This window comes from Coturnix japonica, chromosome 2 (genome assembly GCF_001577835.2).
Source record: "Coturnix japonica isolate 7356 chromosome 2, Coturnix japonica 2.1, whole genome shotgun sequence".
NCBI classification, from domain to species: domain Eukaryota; kingdom Metazoa; phylum Chordata; class Aves; order Galliformes; family Phasianidae; genus Coturnix; species Coturnix japonica.
Window position 1 is genome coordinate 66596103 of NC_029517.1, and position 19738 is coordinate 66615840.

General features: G+C 42.4%; 1 protein-coding gene across 9 annotated transcripts in view; it reads left to right on the forward strand.

Moving 5' to 3' along the window:
* PHACTR1 (phosphatase and actin regulator 1) overlaps window positions 1–19738 on the forward strand; it is a 259864-nt gene that overhangs the window by 13676 nt on the left and 226450 nt on the right. For 6 of the 9 annotated variants that reach the window (XM_015854710.2, XM_015854712.1, XM_015854709.2 and 3 more), the window contains exons 4-5: window positions 383–529; window positions 12895–12999. In XM_015854710.2, coding sequence (XP_015710196.1) covers window positions 383–529; window positions 12895–12999 — 252 coding nt within the window. The remainder of the gene's footprint in view (window positions 1–382; window positions 530–12894; window positions 13000–19738) is intronic. The other 3 variants (XM_032442501.1, XM_015854714.2, XM_015854717.2) reach the window with 1 other exon arrangement.

Here is a 19738-nt window from a genome sequence, read left to right on the forward strand (position 1 = left end):
TTTATCTCATCCCCATCCCCATCCCGGCTCGGGGCAGGCCGCAGCCCCGCTGTGGGGGCACCTGGAGGGGGGCATCTCGGCCAGGCGCTGTACTCTGTGGGGTCACCTCGGCCGTGCCCTATGCCGGGCGGGTGCCGGGCGAGGCGGTCCGGCCCCGGGGCGGGAGGGGCAGCGGGCAGGGCCGCCGCTCCCGTCCGCGGATCCTTGACGGGTTTTCCCTTTCTCCCTCCCTCCGCTCCTTTCTCCCTTTCCCTCTCTCCCTTCCCCGTCCTCAGCCTCCCCTCCCCCCCCGCCTCCTTCCCTCCGTCCCCTCTCCGCCCGCCCCCGCCGCCCCCCTCCTCGCCCGGCCGCCCCGCGCCGTTCCGCCGCTCGCCCTCGCCAGCTCGCCGGGCCACGCTGCTCACCGTGCCCACATTAATGGCGGCATCTTCCGAGGAGGACATCGACCGCAGACCCATCCGCCGCGTCCGCTCCAAAAGCGACACTCCGTACCTCGCCGAGGCCCGCATCTCCTTCAACCTCGAGGCAGGTGAGAGACGGCCCGCTGCGGGGTGGGGACGGGGAGCGGGTCCCGCCTTGCTCCCCGGGGCCTCTGTCGGGCCCTGCTTCGCACCTTCGGGGCCCGCCGGCTGCAGCCCGGCTTCCCCCGGCCCCCCAGGGCCTGTTCTTGGCCCCCAGCCTTCTGCCCGTCCCACCTGCCCATCGCCTCCCACCCGGCCTTGCTGTGTGCTCGTGGTGGGGCTGGCCCTGCAGAGTGCTGGGACACCTGCACCCGCCTTGCCCACCTGGTCTCTGGAGATCTGCCATTGTCTTGCTGTTGCCTTTCGTGGTTCTCAAGTTGTGTGCACTCCACTGCTTGCTGCTCTACCTCTGGCTCCCCAAACTCGCTTCCTTCTTCTCGCTTCCTTCTTCCCGCTTACCTACTCATTGGCTTCAGGACTAGCCACCCTGCCCGGCTTCTTACTCCTCTACATCTGCCCCTTCCTTGTACCCACCTTAGAGCACCTTGGGTTTCAGCTGTCCCACCAGCTCATACCGCACATGGTGTTTGTCCTAAGTGCTAGGCCTGCTGTTTCCCTCCTCTGACCTTTCCATCCCTTATGGGCTGTGTCAGCTGTAAACTAGACCCAAGCTGATTTGTTCTCCAACACAAAGGAAAAGAAAGTACTTTCTGTTGGCTTTCTGTACCACATTGAACTTCCCCTATTTGTCAGGGTGTGAGGGAGGATTGATAGTTGGGAAGCCCTCCTGCAGCCTTGTGTCCCAGCAGCAGATGGAACAGCCTCCCTGTGCGATGTGCTTCGCTGCAGCTCCCTCTTTCAGCTAAGCCTGTCAGCTCCTTAAGAGGGGCAAAGAGCCACCATGGTGTTGCTTCTTGCCATGCTGCAGGCTCTCTATGCCTCCTCCCCCTTTCAGCTGGCTGAAAGTTGGAGATGACAGAAAAGAGATGCGTTTCCTCCTCTGTTGGGTGATGGAGGGGATTCCCCTCCCCCTCCTGTCATCCTTGCTGTAATTACACCCTTGGTAATGGGTAATGTGTGGTTTGGTTGTACCATTGGTAGAACAGTTGGCTGCGTTGTGCAGCAAGTCATTATTTCATTCTGATCGTGACTCCTTAAAGACACGCCGAGCTGTGGTGAGTTGGTGACTGCAATACAGTGTCAGAAACCAGGTCTTAGGTCTAGGGAGCGAGGAGTGAAAACACAAAGGGCAGTGCTGTGTGTAAGTTGTAAATCATGTGAGGCTGCATGTGGTTGTTGGACTGCTGAAATACTCCTGTGTTGGCTTGCGCTGTCACAGGTAATAATACTATGTCACGTAGTTATAAATAGATAAACCAGTTAAGAGCAAGACTCCTTCAGGTCACCGGGTGCCTCACATCTCTATGCTGAGCCAGGCGTGCTGTCTTTACTACAAGTCCCCAAGGGCTCTCGAGTCCCGAGGTGCCTCTTTTCTGCAATCCACTAGAAAATGTGATGATTACATTTAGCTCCTTTCTGTTCCTTCGCTTTCCTTGCTTGAATTTACGTCTTTACTTGGAGAGGTGGGATTCCTTTAAAAGAAACGATTAAAAGTAGCGTCGGTTGATCAAGGAACATAAATGAAAAGTGTGTGAAGCAGTGCAAGGCGCGTGTTTTCATTAATCCATCTGGCAGTGAGTAGTTTGGAGCTTCAAAAAGAGAAATAAAGATTGCTTAGCAACCAGCATGGAGTGAGTGAGCCAAAGTAAGCAAAACGTGCCAGCGGTGCCCACTTCATTTCTCAGCTTTTGGATTTACTCCCCTGGTTCTGCAGAAAGCACAAGCCGTGCACCTTGATTGCAAGTGTTCTGTATGACAAGGGAACAGCTGCTGGGCATCTTGTTGAGCCACTATAGCCTGATCTTGCCGCACGATGTAGCTTTGGAGCCTTATAGTTCGTAGTGTGTCCTGCAGGTCTCTCTGGGTGCTTTGCGGCTGCAGGAGGAGCACGTGTCTTGGAGCTGTCCATCGCTCGCGGTGCTGAAACGGCTCCGCTGCGGGGAGGCGGCAGTGCTCGCCGTTGTCCGGCTCTCTTGTGGGTTACCTGGCGGTGCGCACCCAGTGTATGTGTGCTCCCATGCCTGTGCAGGGGAAGAGAGTGGAAAAGAAGCGATGCTTTGTTCTCTGTCTGAGCGAAAGTAAGGTGACATGAGGGGCACAGGAAATAGCCTCTGCTTTATGTGCTGATCACTTATTTTCCATGTAATGCATTCCGCATCTATGGCTGCTGCTCAACCACTTCTTACAGAGGCATTTTTTTTCCCTACAGCTACTACACATCGGGTTGCCTTGCCCAATCATTGTCTTCTTCCAGGACATAGCCAGGGCTGGGATGCAGCATGCAGCTGCTTTGCTGTACTGGAACTTAAAATTCCCATTTATTAATGAAACATAAGCAGAATAAGCAAATACTACCCTTCTCCATTCCTAATTACAACCACTGGTTAAGAACTAGCAGGTTTTTATCTACTTCTGCTGTAAGTTATAATTATACCATTACTGTTGTTATCTATATTGTTGAACAACTGAGAGATTGCACACAGAGTCAATTTGGGGAAAGCATAGATTTGGTCGGCACTGTTAAAAAAAGTGATTAGCAATGCAAATTTTGTCTGCCCTTCTCTTCAGAACATATTTACAGTTTTGCTTTGATTGTCCAAAACATCCTGGCTTATTTTGCTTGTTTCTAAATATTGCTCAATTAACTCACAGTTATCACCTAGCATGAGTTAAAGAGGCTGTTCAATTATTTGTCCCTAGTACATATTTTTGCTGGTCTTCCCAATCTGTTTAAAATACAAAGCTGTTTTCCAAACTCAGGGTTATTTTCCTTACTACTATACATATGCAAATCCTATTAATCTGAGTTATGTGCTCATATCAAGAGGATAATGCTTCCCAAAGGATTTAGATTACTTCTTCTGCCAAAATTAATGTGGCTGCATAACATAATAAAAATACAGAGAGATACAAATTCTTTTTCCATATTTGATAGTGGATCAGTCCACGTACAAAAATGACTTTTTTAATTTTCTGGAAGACTTCCTCCATTGCCTCACTATAGGAATGTGAAATGTTCTCTTGCTTTTGAGTAGCCATCTTTTGTTTTCTTTATTTTGTTTAACAGTCTGGCAGAGCTCAATCTCTTAATGTGCAGCTTTGGCTTTTATTCCATATCTTTCTAACATCTGTGTTCAATTTTTATTTCTAACCTTCTTATTCAGGCACCTATAAGCTAATCCCCCATTGCTTCAGAAAACTGGAGCCTCCATCTGTGACAACTGTTCAGTAGCATCATCTCTCTGCTGGGACTGTTCCATCTGAGAAGCTAATGTGTTTTTAGAGGCTTTGACCCATTTCTATTCCTCTTGTTGCTAAATATTCTAGGTTTACAGTGGCAGTGCATGGTAGGTAACTTTCAAGTTTTATAAATTAGCAGAGATAGTGACTGATAAGGAAATAGACCACTTACAACTCTCACTAAATGATCTAATACATGTGTTTTTCTTCTGCTGTCCCCTTCATATCTTATCCGTGGACTGCAGGGGATAGTTCTACCTTGAGCTGATCTGACCAAGTTTTCTTCTATATAAAGGCAGATACTTATTTCCTAGCTGAAAAATAAGGATTTGTACTGCAATCCATTGCAGTGTTGATTTTTAGAGACAGATTTCTTGTTAAGGGAGCAGGAAGTCATCTATACCTTAGTTGTCTTCCAAAGATGATTCAGGAAGGTCACCAAGTGTCAGTCTTTGCTTAAACAAGATCGGTTGTTTACTTAGAATTTAACTGGGAATGTAAACTTGGGGAGGAAGAAAGCCTGTGCCTTGGTGATGGTATAAGGGAAGAAAGACTGCAGTAGCTGTACAAGGAATCAGCCAGGAGGGAACAGTCCTTAAGAAAGAATATATTTAGTCTTTGTGCTGTACAACAAGGGGAGGGGAGCTCTTGAATTTTAACGTCTCCCCACCTTGGACTGAAAAGCATGGGCCAGTGATGCAACTGAATGGAAACCCATGGTCAGAGGGGATGCAGGGGGTTGGGATTTGCACTGTGGGGCAGGGGGTAAGGTACTAAAAGAACAGACTAGTGGAGGTCTTGCAGTCAGCGCTAGCTCCAGAGCCCACTGGCTCAGTCCACCCTGAGGCACAGCGCACATTTCAGGTGCACTGAAGTCTCTCAGAGATCTCACCCAATTGTCTGGATCCTCAAGTGATCTCAGTTGATTATAGATTTCATCCAGGAATTTGAACCAGACTGTAGAAATAAATCTCTCTGCTTCCCTTCAGTGATAAAAACTCAGTTTCGTCTCTTTGTATGGGGTCATGTGTTCTTCTGGGATGTGTTCTGAGAAAGCAAAGCTGAGAGGGAAGGGACTGAGTGGCTCTGGACAGTTTTGCCATGTGCATCTAGAAAGGCAAGTCAGCTCAATGATGTTTAAAGCAATGACAATTAACTCATTTTGGGGGGAAAAAAAACACCAAACAACCCCCATCAGCCTGTGTTAGTGCTGCTGCAAGGAGAATTAATTCACAGGGTGTAAAGGGGGAGAAGGATCCTGGAAAAACAGCTGAATGGTTAAGGCAAATTTTAGTGAGCTGGGAAATGTGCATAGTTGTTTGTTTCCGCGATGCATGGCTGGTGTGAGAGAGCCTGAACACAACCTGAGAGAGTAGCTGTGGGTTTCTTAGATACCCTCTGGCTATCAGTTTACTCTGTAATTACAACTATACACTTGTATTATTCCAACTATACAGTTTCATACACAAGAACTTTCCTGGTTTGAGCTGGGCACAAAGTTCAAATCAAAAGTTTCTTTCATTTTTACTGTCCCAACACCTTTGGGAGTCTTTTTGGGCCACAGTGCTTCTTGCAGCCTTTGTGGTAGGCTGTCTCACTGTTATTATTTGTATTGCTGTATTCATTTCATCCTATAGCTTTAAAGCTGTACTGAATACTTTTAAGAGGGTAAAATGGTGCACCATTTTCCTTTCTAATAGAATGATATTGTCACGTATCTTAGCCTCATATGTTGATTTGCCTATAATACAGTACATTTTTCTTCAGTGAGAAAGGAGCAGGTTGTATTTTGTTACTGTGTAAATCAAGAAAGAATATTTGTAGAGCTCACTGAGATGGGTAAAGTCAAAGAATGTGAAAACAAAATTAAATGACTTAGCTGAATTTTCTACAGGAATCTCCATCCTATATATATATATATATTTCTCCTAAGACTCATCGTTTTATTTAAAGATTGGTTTCTCAGTTTGCCTCTGGTCATCCTTACGCATGATTTAGTACACTAACACAGCTGTCTCTGTAGTCATGTTAAATGTTTTTTGAGCTGTATTTTTTTTGTTTTTGTTTATCCAGTGAATGTTTGCGTCTACCTATAATAAAGTATTCTGTGTGGTTTCGTGATTGGAATGGCTTGTAGTTTAGGCTTCTTTGAATTTATGGGGTTAACATGTTAGAAACTGTACCTAAGGGGTAATCTGAAGCACATATTTGTATTTCTTAAAATACTTCCAAATTCTAGTGGGCTTATGATTTCCAATAGGTAAGACTGGGCTCAGGAGAATAGGGAAGGAATATGCAGTAGTAGGCTTTGTAATGTGTGCGGGATGTTTTATTTCTTGCTGTAGAAAGATTAGTAAAAATGCATACTTGGAAAAATTCCACCTTCTTTCTCTGTTCTAATCACTCCCTCAGATTATTGTCATGGAGATTCTCTTGTACTTATGAAGCTGTTTCTCTGATTTTGACAAAACATTTCTAAATACCTGTATGAAAGGGTTTGAACAACTAGTCTCTTCTGTAATCAGGCTTTGGGTTGCCAAAATTCACATCTGTGCTTTGTTTTGATTGAATTATGACCATTAGCCTCCAAGCTGCTCATGTTGCAGCACAACTAGAGACCCAATCTGTACCCATCCCTTGTTTTGCCAAACCCAGGAAAGAGTGCACACCAGTGAAAGCAAGCCTTTAAAACACACTCCACACATCATACAACAAGAATAAGCCATTTGAGACAGACGTCCCTTTCCAGGACTAAGTAAAGTTGCTAAGTTGCCTTAGAATCAATGATGTATGTGTCAGGCAAATGTTCCATTATGAGAGGAAAGGTCATAACTACAGTTGAGATTTTTCAGTCCTGTACTTGGCTGTGGAGACCCTTGGATTAAGAGACATGATGTTTCTTAAGGGATTGCTGGATGGGAATAAGTTTAAGGGTTCTCAAAGTCTTGTTGATGGGAGGGATGCCTGCGCTTTAGAAGGCGTCACCAAAACAGGAACTGTTGATGCTTTAGTTAACAAATACAACTGGGAACAATTATAAAGGAAAGGCAGAGTTTGTCAAGGTGATGGAGCTGCCAAGAAGAAAAAAATACACCATAGGTTTCTTAGAGTGATGGTTATGTTGGTGGAATAGGATTAAAAATATCTTTAATAATTTGACCATGTGGCAATACACATCTGCATTTCCTTTTTGTGTCAAGGAGGCAGCCAACATTGGTGCAGTCTCCCGCGGTGACATTGCTGTGGAACAAATGTGGAAAGAGATAGAAGGAAGGTGCAGGTGTTCTTCTTGGTTGAGATACACAGATCTGAGGCATTTTACAACTGTTTGAATTAAATTCTATTGTGATGCTGCTGTCATGCATTGTTGGTAACCCAGTTCTTCTTGTAAATCTATGTAATGGAATTCAATGGAGTAAGATGTTCTTTTTATATTGGCCTTCTGCTTGATAAGGTTGTTGTGTTAATATAACCTGGTTTGTTCCTGCAAGATGAGAGACTGCAAAATCTTTAATTTCTTTTCTCATTTCATCAGGAATTGTAGTTTTCGTAGTGAAACTGGGACTGTAAGAAAAACACGTTTTCTAAAACTTAAGATATAATTGTCAGAACCAGCAATCCTAACTCTGAAATATTAGCATTAAAATCGAGTGAAAAGAAAAGGCCTAATTGCCAGTAACAGGTATAATTAGCTCTAATGCTTAATTACTCTGAGTCAACTAATTGGTTTCATTGGGACTACTGACAGTAATACTCACAGCTAGACGTGTAAGTAATAATGCCATCAGAATAGGTGTTAAAGTTTGTAAGATCTTGCTGTATGACAGAACTCATTGGTGCAGAAAGAACGTTCTGAACTGCTTTCAGATAATCCAAAGTTTCAGCGTTGATGAAATCTTATGTTATTAACAGTTGCTTCTTGTGCTTCTGACCGTGGTATCATTGTGGAATGTTGTACTTGTCTACATTTGTTCTTGCTGTTGAACAGTCAGAATGGTGCGTCTCCTAAGGTGTAAAAAGTGTCAATTACAACATTTTGGTTATGTGTTTGTCTTACATGGTAATAAATCTGGTTAATAAGGCCATCTAAAATGTTTCTCTTCATTCAGAATGCTTTTAAGTTAGAATTTTTTGCAGTTCACCATTTATAACCCTGCAATTCTATTGATTTCTGTTTGGAGTGCTTCGGTGGTCTTATTTTATATTGATATGCTAAGGCCCTACATTGCTGCTTTTCCTAGGTTTTGTTAGGAAACTGATGTTACTGAATATTTAAAAGAAGGTAATTATTGTCATTACTGCAGGCTTTGTAAAAGGGCATCATAAGAATTTTCATTCCTTGATACTTAAATTTAACCTGCAAGAAACAAAATGAAGGTGATGCCCAAAGACAAATTGTATTGAGTAGCAAATTCAATGAGAAAATAGGGAAGCAAAATTGAAAGATATCCGGAGTGTTTCTTCAGCACTCCAGACTGTCTGTGGTTTCACGCTGGTTATGAAGTACATAAGGTATGGGAAGTATCTGACAAGTGTTTTCATGTTGATATACCGTATGGACATATGCCATTTTAACTATGATGGGTAATGACTGCAGCACATGTTTCAGCTAACCAGAGCATCTATGCATAATTTATAGCACAGTATGATTTTTATGATTAGTGCTAACAGTACTTGGACAGACAGATATCTGGTTAATAGTTTATAAGCAAATTAAATACTTGATATATTATTAAAGTGGAAGAGAAATTTTCATCAAGGCTTAATCTAATTCATTGCAATAGTGCTGGAAATAGCTAGTGCCTGTTGCAAGCTTCACGCCCCACACTGAGCAGGATCTGTTTCAGTGTGACTCTTGACTGCCTGTATGTCCTTTCTCTTGTGTGGAGAGAAAAAAAAGCTGTGTTAGGAGTGGTAAGGAACACACTGATGGACATGAGAACAGCTTTCCACATGCTCTGGCTCAGGTTTGAGAGTATGTGAGTGTGAAGGCTTTGCTGCATGCTCTGTGCTCCACTGACCCATTGTGAAGAGGTCCCATGTAATGCCCTCAGCTTCTGTGTCCTCTACTTCTCTGCCATCTTCTCATTTGTGTGTGTTTTAGGGATACATGGGCTGGTAGTCTGCAGTTTCTTGAAGGCTGGCTGAGTTGAGTTATAAGTTGCCATATATGCATTGGGAACTTAGGGCTTTAAATGGTCACTCTGTGTTCTTAGGATATCTGATAAAGAGCCTCAAGTTGCGCCAAGATAAGTTTAGGTTGGATGTTAGGAAACACTTCTTTACAGGAAGAGTCATTAAGTACTGGAATAGGCTCCCCAGGGAGGTGGTTGAGTCGCCATCCCTGGATGTGTTTAAGAGCCATTTGGATGTGGCACTCAGGGATATGATTTAGTGTAGGGTTGTTAGAGTTAGGGTACTATGGTTAGGCTGCGGTTGGACTTGATGATCTTCAAGGTCTTTTCCAACCTGGGTGATTCTATGATCTACAAGGTGCTTCCTTGATCCCAGGCAAGCCAGTAATTCCTTAAAGCAATAGTTCCCACTCTCTGCTTTGTGAGTGCTTTTTGGTTCATTGTAGGCGAAATATTGACATGAAGAGCTACAAATAAACTGAATTAAGCTGCTAGTAAGTATGCACTGATTAAAGAAATTTGGCATGTTCAGGCATTTGTGAACAATTTAATTTGTCTTATCACTGTCCCATCAGCACCTTTTTCTTATGGCTTATGCTACACGTAAAGGCTCTTTGTAGATCACTATAGTGATTAGCTTTTCAAAGAACCTTTGTAGTTTGTTTCAGAGTTACTACAATTGTGTAGAAGGTTGGAAGAGCTAAAATTCAGTGGAACGTGATCGACCTTCTAATTTTCTCTATGTGGAAGCACGGCAGAATCTTGGAACATTTCAAAAATAACGACAACCAAAACAGAAATGGCTTTAACTAATAACCTGCAAAGTAGTAGCATATGATTGAGAGGCGAAAAAGAGATTAAGAAGGACTGAATTGTAGTTCAGTCTTATCTCAAAGCTCTGATGAACAAACCATTCTGTAGAATGGATTTGATGAGGTTGCTACAAATAATGGTTTTAGGAACAAATTAATTTATAAATAATGCTTTTTTTTTTTTTTTTAAAGAAAACAAAATAGGCATCAATGAATAACCTTGGGGTCAGACCTTGAAAGCTTTTCCTTCTGGAAGCAGTGCATCTGATAGCTCTGGAGGTGCTAAGGAGACCCAAGGGGAGTGCATCAAAACAGTTTGGTTGGGAAATATCATTACACAGATGGAATACAGCTTTTTGTTAACATGTTTTATGGCATAATAGTAGGAAACAAGGAGAAAGAGTCACCAAGATTAAGGTGAGAGAGGGCATGGGATGTCATTAAGAATTGGCAGGGCTTGCTAAACTTCGCTGCTGCCAGTTAATGCTGCCCAAGGCAGCAGGAATGTTCTTAGCAGATGCCCCCAAAGCATCCCCAGATGTACCTATGGATATGTGTCAGCAGCCTCAGGAGCGCACAGGGACCATCTGCTGCCAGTGTAAAAGGCTTACAATGGGCACTGGAAGGATCGCTCCAGAAGAGCAAGGTATTTTGCTCTTGCAGTTATCCATGTCAGTCACAGGTAGACGGGTCAGAAGCTGTGTTAGCTGCTCCCTCCTTGGAGGTGTTAAAGGTTATGTGTTTGTAGCCAACTGCAGTATTAAGTAGTAGCGCTTAATGCTGAGAGGGAGCAGAATGTGGGACTTGTTTGCTTGTCTTGCAGAGATACATTCTACTTTTAAACTCCTTTCTTCCCTCTGTCTGCTAAAATGAAAAGTCTTACCAGCTGAATCAGTGTAGTGAATAAAGAGATGCTTGACTTTCATTAAGCCTTGTAAGAGAAAGATTGCTGTCAGCAAGTTATAGTGGTGTATACTGAGACAGTGGGTGTGGTAACAGTATTAGCCATAGTGAAATCCATCATTCAGGACATCTGATGTCCCATGTAGCTTTTTGCCACTGTACTGGAACGTGTATAATCTTCGTTGTTCGCTTGTATGAAACTGGAGGATTAGGTTTATTCATGCAGCAGAGCTGTTATGTGGCCAGAGACATTACTGTACACGTAGCTTCCTTTGTTGAATGAGATGTTGTGAATGGCTTGTTTTTGGGAACTTGGTGTTTTATCTACTTCAGAATTATATATTGAATCTAAGGCAGAGGTTTAAAGTACTTTAAGCAAGGAAATATAGGTTGAACGTCCAAGAAAGCATTCTTGGTAGCTTAGATCTTCTCTCTTGTCTTGGTTGAGCTTGTGGTGAAATTTTAGGAGATCCAGGGCTGTACATAACGATGTTCCTATCTATTTGTTTTACTGGTGGATAAGAACATTGCTATTATGATTGCTCCTGCTTATAGCATGATCTCTTAAGCAATGTGTCATTTTTGTTGTTGTTGTTGTTATTTGGTGTATTATTCCCCTACTTATTGGGCTTTATTTTTGATACAGAGGATTGTATTTTTGTTATTTAGCGTCTCTTAAATAGCTTCTATAAGTTTCTATTCAGAGTATTATATCTGAGTTACAGATACTTTTTCTTGCTAGATTTTTTTGTATCTTGTGGCACAAACTGCCGGTATTTATGTGCCTTCATTAAAGTTTTTATTCTCCTCTATAAACTGAAACCTGAGTGCCAACCACTTGCTGCTGACTAAGTCCTCTGATTTTTTTTTACTTTCCCTTGCCTTAATTCTGTGTAGTAGAGCAGATGCTCTCTCCAAAGTATTTTTCATTACACTGGCTGAGGATGTGACGATAAAAGCCAGTGCAAGTTCTTTTTCAACCATTTATCTACTGACTCTACAATACCCTGAAACCACGTTGGCCTCAGAGCAAAGGTTTAGTCATACATCTTGTGCAAAGAAACTTATCTCATTGCAATATCCTGTCACTACACTTGCATGATTTGCCCAGTGAGGATTATGGCGATAGGTTTGTATGCACATGCTCCTCACCTTAGGAACTCTTTCCAGTAGCTTCAAAACTTAAGTAAAAGCAATGCCTTTTAAAGGGTTTTTACTCTTTCTCCTCCCTTTCCTCTCAGGAAAAGGATACGAAAAGAAAAAAGAGCAAATAGACTTACTTTTAATGGAGTTTTATGTAGTTTGGGGGGCTTGAAAGCAAAAGAAAATTCTAAAGAGTTCAGACTGCTTTCCTATTTGTTCAAATTATACTTGTATCCATAGCCATACAGCACAGTTCCGAGATCCCAGTGGATACTAAACAGTTGCAGCAATTAGTCATGGAAAAGAAAGAAATGCTGTATTGTGGTTAAGCTGAGTTTCTTAGTCCTCTCCTGGTTTGTCCTATTATGACTGTGGAAGGATCCACTTTAGGAAAGCACTGATGTGTTTTTGGTTCATCGTTAACAGAGATCAGAGGAATGTTCCCAAATCTGTCTTTAAATGGCAAATTAGAATGCTAGAGCCTTGTGTTTTCCCTTCTTGCACCTTCATTTTCAGTTGGGCCTAAGGAAGCATTCGTGTTTAAGGTGAAAGAGAGAATGTCCACATCAATGCTAAGAGGTGTAAAGCTAATTGGACTGGGTGAAAATCATGTTGTGAAACAAAGTGCTGTTGAAGCTGATTGTTACTTAGCTTGAAATGGGCTACTGGAGGAGGGATTTACAGCTCTTTAAATGATGCTTTTCATTCAAGTACTTCTGTTGTTTGGGTAGTCATCAAAATGCAGTCAGTCAGTAAAGAAGCATCCATCCATCTGTGTTGCCTTCAGACTGAGATAGTTCCCTAGGTACTGTGTTTGCATAGGTCAGCCTCCTGGAAACCAGAGCCACAGAGCTATGTGTCTGATGTGCACCTTAGTGTGTGGCAGAGATGTGCCTGGGACATATGTACAGCTTGAGGAAGGCAGGGGTGTTCCCCAGATCCCTAATCATAGCACGCCATTAATGTTTGTATAGTCTCTTCCCCCTCACTTGGGCTGCTGGCTCATACAGCCTCTGAATATCTCCATGGCTTGCAGTTGTCAGATGTGCCAGGTTTCTTCTTGTTTCTGCCCAAACACAGCTTCTCTGCGGGGAAGAAATCCAAGTCTGCAAAACGTTTGCCAGGGATCTCCAGATGCGAAGCAAGCCCATCAGAGCAATAGACTAAGCCTGCCTCTGGACATTTGTAAGTCTATGTACTTTTCTGTATGTTCAAAGAGCTTCTCTACAGAGCATGCATGGCCAATCTGATGCATCCTAGAAATGTATGTGTTTCTGTTTAAGGAAAACTATATAGCAGGAGATGCTACCTGCCATAGCTTTACTACTGTCCTCAGGATGTGGAAAGTAATTTGTGGCTGACCTCACAGTGCCTGTACTAGAAGAAGACTTTTCTGGGCCAATGAGGACACTGTTATGCTATACATACCATTGTGTTGGTACACTAGTACAACAGCAAGGAGAAAAAACCTGTTTTTCTCATCCTATAAGTGCTAGCAGATAAGTGTTAATTAACTATATTGAAATATTAATAGACACTGCTGAGTTAGCTGGAATCTCTGCAGTTAATGCAAAGTAATGGATACACTGAATTGGAGCAGCAGTTCATCAGATCTGAGCTTTTGCTCTGCAGTGTCAAAAGGATAGAGAATTCAGAGGTATGTGACTGTTGCAGTTCTTCAGTCATTGCAGAACACATTGGCTATGCTCATCAGCAAGTCAGAGAAATAAAAGGCAAAGTTTACAGAAGTCATATAAATGCTTTTATTTTGGTCATTCAGAGTGCAGAGTGATTCTTTCAATGCTGACTCATCTTTAGAGCATTGAGTCTTTTGCATTGGAGGAGAGGAAGGAGAAATAGATGTAATAGTTAGCAGGTGGGTGCATTTCATTAGTCAAATCAAAAGCCTGGAAGTTTTAAACAGGTTTTTGATTCTTCTAGAGCTGGCTTGCCAGGCACTGGCAGCAGAGATGGAGTTTGATTTTGCTGGTTCTGTACTGTTCAGAATCATACAACTCACATGATGTCTAGAGAATCAGCAAGCTCTCAGCAAGAAGTGTATCAGAAATAAATGCAAAGCTAGCGAGTTGTTTTCCTGATATAGGACCTGTTATTTCAGTCAGTGCTTGCTATCCAGTACTGAGAAACTCTGTTCTAGCCTTAGTGTGATGGAGAGTTTACTTTGGTGTGTGGACTTTGAAAATCCCATGAAAAAGCCCAGTCTACTCCCTAATTCAACACTGCTTTTCAGTGGCTGACCTGCATGTAGTTTTATTAATTGCATGCTTTTCTTGTAGCTTGCTCATGTCTTGGGGTTCTCAACGTGATCACTGTTGTTCTGTTTGGCAGAATCTGAGAGAAAAGCAAGAGAAAATGTGACAGTCTTGACTTGTTCACATCCATTTCTTGTCTTTTTGCTGTCATAGATCTGAACTGGAATGGCTACTGGGACGTGGAGTTTGCTGGTAGAAGGATTTGAGGGGATGGGAAAGGAATTTTACCCAAATGGCATGTCCTTGAAGGGTTTGATGACATACCCAGGCTATGAAATACAGACTATGTTCTGTCTTTAGCCTCTTCTCTGTTCAAACCAGACTTTCAAAGTGTTTAGGCTCTAAAACTATTGTAATACAGTAAAATAGCAGAGGTCAGAGTTCTTGCAGGTTTTCTTTAAAGTGCTAATCACTGTCAGATGATGCATTATCTGGCAGTAAACAGGGCAGCAGGAAGCCCAGTAGTAGCATCTTAAATGCCAAGAAATAGAGAAGCCAAATATGTTGCACTCTGGAAAAAGATGAAGGTGAAACTGGAGTGCCCGCATTTGCCTTCTTACTCCGGAACTCCTACAACAGGAACATTTTAAATATGTATAATAATAATCACAAAAACAAAAGATGATCGGGTGGGAATAAGGGAAGGATACCTGTAACTTGGATCTGGGATTATGCAGAGCTTTTTGCTGCTTGTTTCACTGCAAGGAGGCATTTTTATCTTGATGCTGCACAGGCTGCTTTGTTACATGAATCACCACAAAACTGGTAATGCTCAGAGTTGGAAGCTTTAGGCTAAGTGTGAAGCTGATAGATTTAGAGTAGCAGTGGCTCGCTCAAGCAGCCCTGCTCCCTGCAGTGGGACTGCACTTGTGAGCAGAGGCTGCAGACCTGACATGCTGCTGCAAGGGGATCAGGAGGGCAAGAGGGAAAGGCAACACACCTCCCAGAGCATTTTCATCTCTTCTATGTTAGATGGGAAGAGCTGCTTTCTCTGTGCAGTCATTCTGGACCCCACTGAGCAGTCTTCCTGCTGGGATGTGTATCACACCAGGGTAGGTGCCTACACCAGGAAGCATTAAGGTCATTCATGTTTCTCAGCACCAGCCATGCTCTGCTCATGTGTCAGGGAAGAAATCTGCCCTTCGGGGCTTCCCTGCTGTGTTGCTATTCTGTACTGCTGCCCTATGGATCCAGCCCTCGAAGACAAGAATGTTTGTCCCTCAGTATTTGCTTGAAAAGCATCAGTGCTTCCTATTCAGGTTAAGTCTGTGTCAATGAAAAAGATCTCCTTTGAGTTAAGCAAGAATGAGATGTCAATAATGTATGTCTTCTTGCTAAAATTACTTAGTTTTTTTTGCCTTGCTGGTCTGTAGGCAAGATTTTTAGTGCCAGAGATGGTCATTGGATTTGGTGGGGCTTTTGCTGAATGATCCAAACTCAGGGCTAGTAGTGCATTGGTTGTGCTTGCCACTGAAGGAGGATGAAGGTCACATGTTCTGCAATGTGGAGGAAATGCTGGTTGATGCATATCAGAAAACGCTGAGGCCCCACAGCCTTTGGCATCAGCAGGATCCTACTCTGGCTTTTGTCTACATCCAGCTCTTAAGGAGTCCCAAGGGAGTTGTTTTTCCTCTAAGCAAGTAGAATGACTAAAAGTCCGGTAAGCAATCTTTATGAGCACTATCTAAATTCTCCACATGGCATTTGAACACCTTATCTCTGATCTGGCCCTGTACTGTTCTTCATACTTGTTAGATCTCAGTGCATATGCAGTTGCATGTAGCTCTGCTACCTTTCATCTCCTTTGCCTGGAGACTAATGCATGAAAACTGAAGTCATGAAAACCCCAATCTCAGCCACTCAGGTGGTCTTCTGCTGGTGGATGTCACTCAGTAGTGGGGCCGGAACAACCTCTTGATTCTTTTTTATCACTGAAATCGGTGTTCTTTTAGAAGAGCCACAGTGTGCTTACGTAAGTATAAGTTTTGATGATACAATAATCAGGGATAATCAGAAACAAGGAGGTAAAGTTGGAGTTTTAAATCAATTATGGTTTGTGTCTGTCCATCCAGTAGGGTTTCCAATTAAGAGTGCTACCTTTATTTCAGCAGCCTGGTGAGTGAAATACGAGCATTTGCTCTAAAGAGGCGCTTAAGAAATACTCAGAAAATTAGGAGTATGCAAGTGCAGTTGTAGGAAAGGAGTTGGTGGCTTGTGGGGTTTATTTTGGTTTTGGTTGTTTGTGGTTCAGCTAAAAGCAGAAACTCCTGCTGCTTCCTGTATGCCTGTTTTGGCTACGTGATATATCAAACACTGTGTCCTTGTACTTTATTAATTTCATGCTTTTATTTTGATGCTGATTAATATGATACCTGGAAAGTTAGTATTCAACCAGTCAGAAGAAACACAGAAATAATCTCTTAATTGTATCCTTAATTGTAGTATTTAAAAGAGATAATGTAGTACAAATTCTCAGTGACACTGCTCAAGCTATTTAGGGATTCTTCATAATGCCCATGCTAGACAGGGCTCACTTTCAGCTTGCCACATTTCAGGATGGTTGAGCCTTGCATTGGAATTGGGGCTTGAGTTACCTGTGTGGAGGGTTTTCCTCCCTTAGTGTTACTGTGGTTTGTTGGTCTTTTTAACATGTTTTTACCTGAAGTGTCATAAGGATGTGACCTTCCAGGCAATTATTTTTTTTTTCTGCATACCAGCTTCTGGAAGTTGGAACTAAAGCCAGGTGCCCTCTGGTTCATAACTTAGATTGTGTTAAATTAATCAGACCTCAATTTAGAATGAATTGCAGTGTAACAGAGCATTGTTTTTGGAGACCTATCATAGAGATCTGAAGGGGAAACCTCTAATGTTTCCCTTTATGTAACTTGTTTTCCTTTTATTAAAGGAATGCTGTTATTTGGTAGGTTATTAAATGCAGACAATTGAAGTACCACCATCTGCTGTAGGCATAGCAAATCCAGTATTAAGGAATGCCTCTGTTATTTTAATTGCTACAAATCAGTTGTGCTTTATTTCTTCTTTAGTCTCTGTATATTAAATCGGCTCTTTTTTATTTGTGAGAAGTCCTCACAGATACTTATTTTAGCCTTATTTTTGGCTCCTAACTACAAGAAAGACACTGAGGCCCTGGAACGTGCCCAAAGAAGGGCAACAAAACTGGTGAGGGCTCTGGAGCACAAGTCTTATGAGGAGCGGCTAAAGGAGCTGGGATTGTTTAGTCTGGAGAAGAGGAAGCTTGGGGAGACCTCATTGCACCCTACAACTTCCTGAAGGGAGGTTGTGGTGAGGAGGATTTGGGCCTCTTCTCCCAGGCAACAAACAGGACCTGAGGAAATAGCCACAAGTTGTACCAGAAGAGGTTTAGATTAGACATAAGGAAAAACTTCTCTCTGAGTGTGGTCAGGTGCTGGAATGGCTGCCCTCTAATGCTTATAAGAAGTTTTACTCAGTGTATTTACTCAACTAGCACTGTAAGCATAAATTTAGATGTGAAAGTTGTAAGTATGTTTTTCAATGGATAAATAAATAAATAAAAGTTGTGTTCCTGATGTTGAAGGGGAGATTCAGCAGTGGGAAGTGAAAAATAACTCCAAGGCTGCCTCTGAGGTTCACAGAGAGGTCATCATTTCCCAAATGGCTCGCTGGATTTCTTCCTGCAGAATCACAGCTTTTGTGCAGAGAAATTCTTAAATCTTCTGCTGGGATAGCAGGGATTTTGTGCTTTCAAAATATACTTGATCAAAGAATTTTACTTGGACAGTTAAAACTGTGAAATCTTTTCAGTCAACTTTTTGCAGGCCTTCAGCAGATCTGGATTCATCCAAACCAACATGCTTAGCAGTTCAATGTTAGCAGTCGCCAGACTTGATTTCTCTCTTCTCCCTCTGCAGGCTCTCTGACTTGCAGAGATTTTGAAAGCTTCTTAGTAATGGAAGTGGCTGCTCTTGCAGTGCTCTTTTCATTGCAGCATTGCATAAGTGTTTTTCTGCACTGTGTCACTGGGCCTGAGCTGTGTGTGACGATTGCAGCTACTCTGATGTATAAGAAATAGTATTGTGGTAGTTTAAGTGAATCTGTGTGCCAGCTGCCACAATCTGACCTATCTCTGGCCATGTCCTGTGTCTTCAGCTGGTACTAGCATCTGTCCAGAATGAATAATCCAGTAAAAGAATAGTCTGCCCCCCTAAAAAAAGAGTTTTCAGCCAGATCCACTTATTGGACCAGTTCTCTGCATAGCTACAGCTGCCTCCTTATGGGACTGTACAGGCATTTATAGCTAAGGAAAAAAATAATCCTGTATCAATTTGGATTTAAAGCAGGTTACTTTACCTTGGAACTGTATTGAAAGCCACAACAAGGGCAGCAGTTGCAGGCAAAGCTTCCCTATTCTGTCCTTGTAGCATCAGTTTTTTGTTGTTTATATGCCTTCCTATAGGAAGGAGACAAGACAAGATTGTGGCTTTTGGGAATGGAGGGATGATGTGGGAGGTGTGCAGTTGAATGAACAACACATTAAGCAGTTGTAGTGTGGAAGCAAAAGAGGGATTATTAAGCCCCACATTCCTTTCCAAATGTAGTTTATTGAGGAATACCGCAACATTTCTTCATTTCCTAGAGCAGGTTGTTATCTTTTCTTACATGTTCATGGTTTCTTGGTTATGATGACATGCTTATTGTTAAACAGCTGAGAGAAGTGTCTTTGCACACTTTGCCTTCCTATGATGCAGGAAGGAGGACTACCAATGTGAGGATGGTGGCTCACATCTTATTTCAAAGCACTGTTAGCTTATTCCATTGCATCAATAAAGTGTCATTAAAATGCAGGGCTAGAAAGAGCTTCAAAGTGATTGCTGAGTCCAGCTCTCTGCTTGTGCAGCTTGTCTCAGGGCTGACCTGTACCCTCTCTGCCTAATGAAGAGCTTTGAGCTCTTTATACTTTGAAAGTGCTGCAAGCAGCATTACATTGAGTAAAGGTGTGTGTTTTTCTCTGTTTGCATGCATTTGTTTAGCTAAACATATGTGAAAGCATGAATCATATGATGGGGCACTGTTATTGCTGTAAAAACATTGGTTCCCAAACTTAAACAAGCTGTCCTTCCATGAGCAGTACAGCCATTTCTTTTTTCTGCTCTTAACTATAGACTGTGACTGTCCTAGTTAAAACAGTGAGGAGCTGAGACGTGAGCTTAAATGCTTGCTTGGTCTTAAGTATTTCAGTCAACCGTAACCTAGGAGTGTTCCTGCTGCAGTCCTTGCTTCAGCTAATTGTGCACGTTCTTGCCTGTAAAAGCAACTTGGTTAAGGATTTCAGCAGCAGGATATCAACCACTGTTACAATTTCTCACCAGTACAACAGGAAGCATGCAATGGAAATTCAGAAAACCACCTCTTAAAGCATTCATCTTTTCATTTGCTCACTGGACCATCACCTTCATATATTTTACAGTATCCATCCAACCTTAATTTTGGCTCCTGAGTATTCTGTATTGTAGCAATGTGCTGTTGGATGTATACCATAACTTTCTGTTTATTACTTCATGGCTAATTTTTCAAAACTCATTACTTTCAGCAGCTTACCTTACAGTGCTGTTATTGGATTCAGTAGTAGCTTGGTCACCAATTAGTGCTTT